Raw genomic sequence first — 12,500 nt, 5'->3', positions numbered from 1 at the left:
CTCATGAGGTGAAGCTGAAGGTGTGGGGATTCAATAAGGGATATGCAGGTGTAGCGACTCTTGAAGGGTTATTTTTTCACTTCGGAAAGTCGAAAGGGGTTGCTGCAGGTATGGGGACTCACCAGGTGTTACGCTGAGGGTGTGAGGACTCACTAGGGGGTGCTGCAGGTGTGGCGACTTACCAGGGGTTGTGTTGCAGGTGTGGGGACTCACCATGGAGTGCTGCAATTGTGGGGACTCACCAGGTGTTGTGCTGCAGGTGTAGGGACTCACTAAGGATTGTGCAGCAGGTGTAGGGACTCACTAAGGATTGTGCAGCAGGTGTAGGGACTCACTAAGGATTGTGCAGCAGGTATGGGGACTCACTAAGGATTGTGCAGCAGGTGTGGGGACTCACCAGGGATGGTGCAGCAGGTGTGGGGACTCACTAAGGATTGTGCAGCAGGTGTGGGGACTCACCAGGGATTGTGCAGCAGGTGTAGGGACTCACCATGGATGGTGCAGCAGGTCTGTGGACTCACCAAGAATTGTGCAGTAGGTGTGGGGACTCACCAGGGGGGGGTAAAGCTGCAGGTGTGGGGACTCACCAGGGGGGGTAAAGCTGCAGGTGTGTGGACTCACCAGGGGGGAGGGTAGAGCTGCAGGTGTGGGGACTCACCATGGGGTGCTGCAGGTGTGGGTGAGGGTCATGTAGCGAACACCCAGGTCTCGCAGTGCCCGCAGGACGCCCAGGGAGTTCTGGATGGCGTGGCCGCCCTCCACACCGATCAGGCTTGCGATGCGACCCTCCTTGAACGCCGCCTCGACGTCTGGCAACAAAGAGATCATAGCACAGCCTCGTCAGCACACCCGTCTCCCAAGAGACTCACTATGGGTTCGATCGAGGTCTACATAATACACTAACGACACAGATAATGGGATACGTATATATATATATATATATATATATATATATATATATATATATATATATATATATATATATATATATATATATATATATATATATATATATATATATATATATATATATATTTTTTTTTTTTTTTCATACTATTTGCCATTTCCCGCGTTAGCGAGGTAGCGTTAAGAACAGAGAACTGGGCCTTAGAGGGAATATCCTCACCTGACCCCCTTCTCTGTTCCTTTTTTTGGAAAATTAAAAAAAAACAAGAAAGGGGAGGATTTCCAGCCACCCGCTCCCTCCCCTTTTAGTCGCCTTCTACGACACGCAGGGAATACGTGGGAAGTATTCTTTCTCCCCTATCCCCAGGGATAATATATATATATATATATATATATATATATATATATATATATATATATATATATATATATATATATATATATATATATATATATATATATATATATATATATATATATATATATATATATATATATATATATATATATATTATCCCTGGGGATAGGGGAGAAAGAATACTTCCCACGTATTCCCTGCGTGTCGTAGAAGGCGACTAAAAGGGGAGGGAGCGGGTGGCTGGAAATCCTCCCCTCTCGTTTTTTTTTTTTTTTTTTTTTTTTTTTTTTTTTTTTTTTTTTCCAAAAGAAGGAACAGAGAAGGGGGCCAGGTGAGGATTTTCCCTCTAAGGCCCAGTCCTCTGTTCTTAACGCTACCTCGCAAGCGCGGGAAATGGCGAATAGTATGAAAAAAAAAATATATATATATATATATATATATATATATATATATATCACAGATGACGATAAGTTTGAAAACAGAGCTTCAACGGAAGGTGAATGTATAGAGATGGAAGCTGACGTAGACAAACTGATAACCTAAGGTGATAAGTGGCAAATATATTTGGATATCGATTATTACAAAGGTTATACGTGTTGTGACAGTGGAAGAGAAAAAAGAAACGGCTCTTGTATGAATTCTCCTGACCTACAGATGCACAAAAAGGTATGGTAATGTCTGATGACTGCAAAAATAACTAGTGCGTAGAAGCACCACCATGAGACATATAAGAAGTGAGAGAGGTGTAAAGTGTTAAACATATATTGATCTCCTGAAGAAGCTGTTAAATATATATATGATTGGTTGACGGCCATAATGACCGTGGCAGTTAACAGACCTAAAGCCCTAATAACCAACCAACCAACCAACTTCTACAGGAAGGACAATCGAATTAACCAACCAGTCAACCATCTTCTACAAGTAGAACAATCGAATTAACCAACCAACCCATCAACTTCTACAGGTAGGACAATCGAATTAACCAACCAACCAACCACCTTTCATAGGAAGGACAATCGAATTCTTCTCAAAGATATCAATACTCAGTCTTTACATTTCGTCCTGCTTTAAGAAAACACATATAGACCAGTGTGCGTACAGCGGCGAGAAACCAAGAAGACTCCTGGACTGAGAGATAGCTTGTGCTGCAGTGGAAACGTAAAGAGTTGATTTGATTCAGATCTTCACAAAGACTCTTAAAGGCTTTGATGACCTCAGTTTAAAAGGATCTACTAGGCTAGAGGAGACACTAGGCTAGATAAGACCCTATTCGCTGGTAGTAACGGATACAAGAATGTGGAAATTAGTTTTACTTGGAACGAAGTAAAGTTCACTTCTTCACCAGAATCATCAATATATCGATTCCTTCACCAATATAAAAAAAAGTAGATGAAAGCAACACCATTGATACGTTCAAAAATAAACAGCAAATCCTGTCAAGTTGATTTTTTCTTTTTAAACAACCCAGTCGTGGACCAATCAGGCCTCCTGTTGTCTGTCTTTCTCATGTAAACTCATGTAAATCCCTTTTGCATTAAGTCCATGACCTGCAATATTTGCGCCTCCGTAGATGATAAAGACAGGGGTAATTTTTCTCTTAACTCTGCTGTTTGCAATTCAACCTTACAAACACGATGCTTTGTGTTTCGAGCCCTTTTTTACTCACACAAATACCTTTAACTTTGTTTCAATTGTTTGTTACCATTTCGAATAATGTTATTCTTTATTAATGCACGTTTTGTATACTTATTCTGCATTATGTATTCCTCCATATTTCTATTCTCCATTCAATAATGTCTATATAGTGCATTTGGTAGTGAGATTCACCTCCTCACATTTACGTAAGAGAGTGACATGTTCGTGAATTTTCATCTAGATGTCGCGCGTTATCTTCCAATTACAGAGAATAATTAGACAGAGAATAGAGGAAGATGAGAGACTCTTGACAATTTTTGCATCTAACTTTGTTCATTACGGAGCTGGACTGAAAGAAGTGATTTTCGACCTTTTTTTTATTATCTGAAAGAAGTGATTTTCGACCTTTTTTATTATCTTTTTTTTTCATTTCATCGCGCGTTTGCCGTTTATCACTTTTTACGACTCTGATGACCGTCATTGACGCTCACGTCGCAGGAGGCTGAGGCAATGCAGTCGATCGGCGTTTTCAAAGAGGAAGAGATAACGAGCCAAGGTCGCTGAGGAGGGAGGAGGGTTGGAGGGGCGTCGAGGAGGGGGACAGGTACAGTAGGGTGAGAGAGAGAGAGAGAGAGAGAGAGAGAGAGAGAGAGAGAGAGAGAGAGAGAGAGAGAGAGAGAGAGAGAGAGAGAGAGAGAGAGAGAGAGAGAGAGCTGCTCAGACTCGGGATGATGTTACACAGAGAGAGGGAGAAAAGAAGGAAGGGAGTGAGAGCGAGAGCGATGAAGGAGGAAGGGATTTCGTGTGTGTGTGTGTGTGTGTGTGTGTGTGTGTGTGTGTGTGTGTGTGTGTTCCAACCTGGAAGAGGCCAGAAAACCTTATTTTCCCATGAACGAGCAGTTAAACTAAGGACAGAGGAATTCAGATAGCAACAGACTGATCTCACACTGCATTATTCTACCTCCCTTCCCGCCACTGCCTCATTCCCGAACGGTGGCTACAGCTGACACTTCCCCATCACGTACCCTCATCGGCCCGTTCCCCGTCACTTCCCGTGAAGTGACCTACCTGAGGCCGGGTCAATAAGGTGTTCTATTCTGCAGTGGTCTCTACCTTCCTTGATCGTATACGTCCTGCGCCAGGTCTCTAACCTCTAGTTTACTCTATCCAGCCACGTCCCTTCTCATCTCTGAAACCCCCTTCCTGTTTTCCTATATCTTAAGCACCTTGGCTAGAGTATGTTTATCGACAAAAGGCCCTAACATTCTCATCAGACATTCTGCCGAGATGGGCTCCCCCTGTTCCACCATTCAAGTGTGGAGTCTATCCTTGGCAAAGAAACTTCCATCTCGTGAAAAATTGCCTCCATAAATCTACACAAAAGACTTATTCCTCCTCCCTACAGAGAGCCTCGCTTCTACTGTCTACTACAGGGATTTACGTCATATCTGAGCATCACTCACGATAAAACTTAACTCCCTACGGCTCTTTCTGAACTCACACATGAGATCCTGTACTTCGCTGAGATTTCTTCTGATTCCCCACTGACCATATTGTTTGTCCCGACCTGGACAAGAAAAGTCGAATCCTTCCGGAGTGTTTGGGACAATATCCTCAAACTTCCCCAGAAGACCTTCCAATTTTGCACCAGGAAGGTACGAATTTCTTCTCCTCTTCACACACTCGCTGCTGCAAGTGAGGGAGAACCAGCATCTCACGTGTGCCAGAGACTGCAACGTCACTTAAAGTTCAGGACAGTAAACAGAAAGTGCTCGACTAACTCCATCGTTGAGTGGTAACTTGAGGAACTCGTTACGTAGTTCAGATTTGTAGCCCTCAGGGGAGAGGGGGAAATGTTGAACATCCGTCAGATAAGACAAGGTCGCTGGCAGTGAGAGTACTGTCTCTAACGTCGGTCATTATAGTGAGAATATCATACATATGTATATATATATATATATATATATATATATATATATATATATATATATATATATATATATATATATATATATATATATATATATATATCTTTCTTTCTTTCTTTCTTTCATACTGTTCGCCATTTCCCGCATTAGCAAGGTAGCGTTAAGAACAGAGGACTGGGCCTCTGAGGGAATATCCTTACCTGGCCCCCTTCTCTGTTCCTTCTTTTGGAATATATATATATATATATATATATATATATATATATATATATATATATATATATATATATATATATATATATATATATATATATATATATATATATATATATATATTTATTTATTTATTTATTTATTCATTTATTTTGCTTTGTCGCTGTCTCCCGCGTTAGCGAGGTAGCGCAAGGAAACAGACGAAAGAATGGCCCAACCCACTCACATACACACGTATATACATACACGTCCATACTGCACATATACATACCTATACCTCTCAACGTATACATATATAAACACACACAGACATATACATATATACACATGTACATTATTCATACTGTCTGCCTTTATTCATTCCCATCGCCACCCCGCCACACATGAAATAACAACCCCCTCCCCCCTCATGTGCGCGAGGTAGTGCTAGGAAAAGACAACAAAGGCTACATTCGTTCACACTCAGTCTCTAGCTGTCATGTGTAATGCACCGAAACCCCAGCTCCCTTTCCACATCCAGGCCCCACAGAACTTTCCACGGTTTACCCCAGACGCTTCACATGCCCTGGTTCAATCCATCGACAGCACGTCGACCCCTGTATACCACATCGTTCCAATTCACTCCATTCCTTGCACGCCTTTCACATTCCTGCATGTTCAGGCCCCGATCACTCAAAATCATTTTCACTCCATCTTTCCACCTCCAATTTGGTCTCCCACTTCTCGTTCCCTCCACCTCTGACACGTATATCCTCTTGATCAATCTTTCCTCACTCATTCTCTCCATGTGACCAAACCATTTCAAAACACCCTCTTCTGCTCTCTCATTCATATATATATATATATATATATATATATATATATATATATATATATATATATATATATATATATATATATATATATGTTTATTTATTTTGCTTTGTCGCTGTCTCCCGCGTTTGCGAGGTAGCGCAAGGAAACAGACGAAAGAAATGGCCCAACCCACCCCCATACACATGTATATACATACACGTCCACACACGCAAATATACATACCTATACATCTCCATGTACACAGATACATACACACACAGACACATACATATATACCCATAAACACAATTCACACTGTCTGCCTTTATTCATTCCCATCGCCACCTCGCCACACATGGAATACCATCCCCCTCCCCCCTCATGTGTACGAGGTAGCGCTAGGAAAAGACAACAAAGGCCCCATTCGTTCACACTCAGTCTCTAGCTGTCTTGCAATATATATATATATATATATATATATATATATATATATATATATATATATATATATATATATATATATATATGTATATATGTATATATATATATATATATATATATATATATATATATATATATATATATATATATATATATATATATATATATATATATATTTGCCACTTCCCGCTTTAGCGAAGTAGCATAAAGAATCAAGAATCCTCACTTAGCCCCTTCTATGCACAACACACTTGGCCTCCGTTTCAAGCGTTAGCAAGGTAGCACCAGGAAGAGATGAACAAAGACCACATCTGCTCATATTCATCCTCTGTCATATGTAATATACAGAAACCACATCTCCCTACCCACAACCAGGACCCACGGACCTTTCCGTAGTTTACCCTAGACTCTTTACATGCCCTGGTTCAGTCTATGGACAGCAGATCGACACCAGTATACCACATCGTTCCATTTCGCTCCATCCCGGTCACACATTTCATCCTCTTGCATGTTCAGGCCCCGACTGCTCATGGTCGTTTTCACTCCACCCTTCCATTTCCAATTTCGATCCCCATTCTCACTGTTCCCTCTACTTTTGGCTCTTTTATCCTCTTTGTTAACCTTTCCTCATTCATTCTCTCCATATGTCCAAACATTTTTAGTACACCCACTTCCGCTCTCTCTACGAAAATTATTATTACCGCATATCTCTCTTACCCTTTCATTACTCACTCGATCACACTACCTCACACCACATATTGTCCTCAGACAATCCATTTCCAACACATCCACCATACTTCGCACCTCCTTATCTAGAGCCCATGACTCACTTCTATAGAACTTCGCTGAACTACCATTTCTTTATTCATACCCATTTTTTTCTCTCCCAGATGACGTCCTCTCTTTCCACACATTCTTCGTCGCTCCCAGAACTTCACCCCTTCCCCCGCCCTACGACTCACTTCCGCTTCCATGGTTTCATTTCCCGCTAAGTCCACTCCCAGATATCTGAAACACTTCACTTCCTCCAACTTTTTCTCCATTTAAACTTACATCCTAACTAACCTGTCCCTCAACCCTGCTGAACTTGATATCCTTGAGTTCATTCACATTCACTCTCAACTTTCTCCTTTCACATTCTCTTCCAAACTCAGTCACCAAATTCTACAGTTTCTCATTAGAATGTACCACCAGCGTTGTATCATCAGCAAATAACAACTGCCTCATTTCCCATGCCTTCTCATCCACACTAGACTGCATACTTGCCCTTCTCTTCAAGAATCTATCGTTTACGTCCCTCACCAACCCATCCATAAACGTACTGAAAAACCATGGCAACATCACACATCCCTGCCGCAAACCAACCTTTACTTTGAACTATCCACTCTCGTCTCTTTTTACTCTTGCACAAGCCTTACATCCTTGATAGAAATTTCTCTGCTTCTAAGAAGAAGCTTTCCTCCCTACCCTATCATATGCCTTCTCTAGATCCATAAATGCCACATGCAAATCCATCTGTTTTTTCTATTTCTCACTTTTTTTGAGCAAACGCTCGATCCACACATCCTCTATCACTTCTGAAACCACACTGTCTCTCCCCAGCCTGATGCTTTGTACATACCTTCACCCTCTCATTCAATACCCTCCCATACAATTTTCCAGAATACTTAACAAACTTATGCATCTGTAGTTTGAACACTCAATTTTATCCCCTTTGCCTTTGTACAATGGCACGATACATGCATTGCGCCAATCCTCAAGCACTTCACCATGATCAATGCATACACTGAAAATCCTTAGCAACCAGTCAACAACACAGTCACTTCCTTTCTTAATAAATTCAATTGCAATACCATTCGCTCCGGCAGGCTTGCCGCATTTCATTTTACGCAAGGCTTTCACCACCTCCTCTCTTCATCAAAGGGGGCCTGTGAGACATAGTCGTTGTTTTGTCCTATTTGGCGTGGCGACTTTGTGAAAGAAACATAACAAAGCTTTGAAGAAAAAGGAGAAAAAGAGAAAAACGATTAATAGAGCTATCTTTTTGGGATAAAATACCGCTGAACTGCCACACAGTCGAGACTAATATACATTGAAAATGCTGTTTACTCTACTTGTCAAACCTAATCATACGATTAAGCCGGATTACCCGACCAAAGCCTTTCATTAAGAGACTCAATCATGCCTAACATAGGTTATGGGTGTTCTGTTCCCATTGATTTTCAACCTTAGCTCGTCATTCGAAGCTGATAAAACACCCCTACCAAAGGATCATTCAGAGGAATAAAATCATATCTATATCATGACCTGGTTTAAATCTCAGGACTAAACATTACATTCAGTTATGTTAATGTAAGCAACCTTAACCAATTAACCATACAGCTAGGCCGAAAGGCATTCCTGTGCTTGCCCGTCTAAACATATCTATGCATCTGAACATATCAGCAACACATAACACATGATGATCATTCATTTCTGTCTAAAAGTGCATGCAAGATTGGAAACAGAACCTAATGAACAGTTTAACAGATTGACTTGCAATAAGTAAACCTTACTCTATGATCAACACAGTTATTAGTTAATATTATTAGTTAATATTATCAATATCATTACTAGTTAAATCTGGGAACACAAACTCGTTCATTCATACATCGTTACCTGACAACAGTAACCACAAAACACATGTGGAGTCAGCTTGATATCCACATAGATAAATACAGCTTACAGAACAAACCAACGAAGCTTAAACACACCGCTAAAGTGAAGGATACATACAATGATTCAACTAAACCACCTCCTCGGACCCTACCTTATCCAGTTCTCGCTTCGATGATCTTTGTTTCGTTTCAAGTTTGAGTGAGGTGGGTTAACACAGCCTATGTGTAACTCAGTTTCAAGCGGTGCCAGATCCTCTACATACGTAAAAAAGCTAAATCAATAAACAGTGGGCAGGCGACATGGACTAATTTCATTTCATGGTGAAGACTAGTAAATACTTCGAGGTATCTATCAATATCTTCTTAATCCAGAGAACTATAGGTACAAACAGAGATGTTTAAAAAGAATGTTGGCACCTGAGTGGCAAGGCTGCTGCTGACTGCAGCTGAGGTATAGATAGATAGATAGATACATTTATTTCGTCGTACTTAATTTCCATGTGTAGAAGTGTGCGTAAGGATAAGAAAATAGCTCGAAATAATGAATCATAATTTCATCAAGTTTAATATTCATAGAATCCGTCACTCATGGCGTTTCTTCCGTCCGCAGTGGAACTATTGAGGCAACCAGCAACTTTGTAAGAATATTCCCTCCAACTTTTCTCCTAAACAGTGGTGAGGGTAACTGGAAAAAAAAATTGCAGAACCCCTAAACCGCCCCAGTGAAACTGACTAAACTTCCATGGATTTCTAAAAGAGACAACCAAATAAATATTTCATATGATCTTATCACCCGAAGTAAGATCGAAGATGACAATATTACGTTACAAGCCCCTCGTCATCCTAACAGGTGGTGACCTTAGCTTAAACCAAAGCTGAAGAAAAAAAATATCAGGCAGCTAATCTGATTGTCGCTAGGATGCAAAAGGGACGTAGGCCATGGAGGGAAAGTGCTAGCATCACGGCCGTAACTTCTGCACTTTGATAACATAACTCTTTGACCATGACGCATTGCAGTGTTTCGTAAAAGTCTGCTTTACCTCCGCATCGCCATGAACCTGGGATAATGGAGTGATTTTCACCTCACTTTTCACCTGCAATGTGTGAGTGAGTGTTTGGAGAACACAGTAACGACTCGGGTGCAGGATTTGACCATTATATTTCACTAAACAATATTAGGTAAGACGGTATTAGTGAGTGTTGTTGTTGTTTAAGATTAAGCCTCCCTACAACTCAAGAGGTGAGGGACCTAAGCACTGTGGACCTAAGAGGTTGGGCTAGTTAACCCACCCGGCCCCCACGAGAGCCAGGCTCCCTCTGAATTAGTGAGGGTTATGTACTTTCTTACGCAATAAATCTTCCATTTTCTATATTTACTTACTTGTGCATAAAGCATTCAAATATGTAAATTTAAAGTAAACTAATCACAGGATATATCAAAAGATATATTTGTGGTTGATAATGTAAGAATAGTTGAAGTGAATGCAACACTCAAGACAGACTAAAGCCACCTCACCAATGAGCCGAATTGATTCATTTACTGTCGTCTGCTGCTCGTGTCGTTCGTTTGTTGACATCCGCCGCCATTTTCTCAGTACTTAATCGCAGGGTGTGACTGATGTATTTCGACTAAGATGTTGAAAATTGTGATGACTCTTGCCTAGAGACGTTAGCTGAGCATTTCATATGTTATGTTGATGTATTTTACAAGTGTATTGCCTACTTGTGTATTAATTAGCTCCACGCTTACCCCGACGTACTGCTATTGCCTTTTTAAATGTGCTTTAGTTAAATATAATACCCAGGTTCATACTCCACAACGTTTACTGAGATTCTTTAAGCACTGCGCTAGCACTTCACAAGGTAACGACCCAATATCGAACGTGAACAGTGACGCGGAGCTAAACTAAACTTTTATCCAGTTTTCATCTTTTTTTGAACGTCTGGAAATATGTCCCATTTCCAAGTTATAGATTGTTCTTAAGAAACATCAGACATGATATTCATTTCATCACCACAAATATGTCTTCTAGATATCGAATCCGATTTCTATTTCGGAGAATTTATGCATGTGTGTGGCTGCAGTAGACATAGCTGGTTATTTTCAGTAATAAGATAACGAATTCAATGACTCACACACAGCAGCAGCCCGGGCCTTACGAAACAACACCCACACCTCGAGTGTCTTCTCTAACAAAACGTATTAAACTACAACTTCCCATATGGTAACTCCTGCTCGGAATATCGGTTTTCCATTTACATTCGTCTCGCTCTTCCGACTACGAACACGAACCACGTATGAGCAGTGATGTACGTGGTCCCTGGAAGGCGGGCGGGTCTGCCTTGTGGCGCTTGTCTCCTGCCGTTCCAGGCGTCAGGCTGAGAGGCTATTGGTGTATGTCACAGAGGTGGTAGCAGCGGAGGGGAGCAGTCGCTGCCACGGTGGTGGGTAGGTCGTAGTGAGAGATGTGGCAGGACTGTGGGAGAGGGATCGATGGTGGTCACGAGTGGACTGGTGGAGAGAAGTGTGGCGTTGGAGTGGTAGCGGACGAAGGGATGATGTGGTAGAGTGCATTGGTGGGGGAGAGGTGGCATGTTGGGGTGTTGGTAGAGGTAGGGACTGGAATATGAACTGGCGGGGAGCGTTGGAGTGTTGGATGGAACGGTAGCGCGAGTTGCCTGGTGGGGAGAGAATGAGTCTTGGTGGGGTACTGGAGGAAGGTGTTATGGAGCACATGTGTTCAACTGTGAGAAGAGGTGGAGTGTTAGGGCAGCAGGTGGTACTGTGAGATGTGGTAGGACAGCGGAAGAGGGATCGATGGTGAGGAGTGGACGGGTGGGAGATAGAGTGTTGGAACGGAAGTGGAGGAAGGGATGGAGGAGACGTTAATGTGGTAGGGGCTGTCTGTGCCAGTGAGGATAAGGAAAGGATGTCGGGCGGGTGAAGACGTCTAAGGGGGTTTTCCAAACAAGCAGACCTGGTGGTGTGAATTGGCTTGATGAAGGGGAGGGAAAGCCACAGAAGTGGTGAGCATAGGAAAAGGGAAGGACACTCGGAACGTAGGAATGAAGGTCTGACAAGAGTAAAGTGATGGCAACCACTTGGTACCACATTGATCCCTATCATTATCTTCAGATCTTTCATCAACTATCTCCGTCTTCCACACTCTTTGGTGTATCATTAGCACCAGAGGATGGCTAGGATGATATGGAAGCATATAATGGTGAAAGATGATTACCATAGATACGATATACATAGGAGCAGGATTACAAAAGATGCTTTAGATATTTCAGTGGTAGAAAAGTTTCGGTGGAGATGTGGGTAGTCCCACATGAACCTGGAAAAGACTGAAAACGTCTCGTGGAGAGTTAGAGAAACCGTTGTATCGGCAATTATATGATACAATCGATTTCTCTGTAAGTTTATCATTCTTTCCTCTCCTACCTCTTTTTTCTCGCCTTATTGAGGTACTGCTTGGGTATAAATGAAAAAGCCCTCATTTGTACATAGTCGCTCCAAAGCTCTCGCGTATAATGTACTGGAACCAGAGCCCCTACCATTTACAG

At 41.7% G+C, this 12,500-nt stretch overlaps 1 protein-coding gene across 1 annotated transcript in view; it reads right to left on the bottom strand.

Annotated features, from left to right (window-relative positions):
• The window catches only part of LOC139745982 (uncharacterized), a 168,439-nt gene that overhangs the window by 8,355 nt on the left and 147,584 nt on the right, over positions 1-12,500 (bottom strand). The window contains exon 8 of the mRNA XM_071656742.1: positions 659-809. Within this exon, the coding sequence (XP_071512843.1) occupies positions 659-809 (151 nt within the window). The remainder of the gene's footprint in view (positions 1-658; positions 810-12,500) is intronic.

The sequence above is a fragment of the Panulirus ornatus genome, chromosome 63 (genome assembly GCF_036320965.1).
Source record: "Panulirus ornatus isolate Po-2019 chromosome 63, ASM3632096v1, whole genome shotgun sequence".
In the NCBI taxonomy this organism is placed as follows: Eukaryota; Metazoa; Arthropoda; class Malacostraca; order Decapoda; family Palinuridae; genus Panulirus; species Panulirus ornatus.
This window is presented reverse-complemented; position numbering and strand designations above follow the sequence as displayed.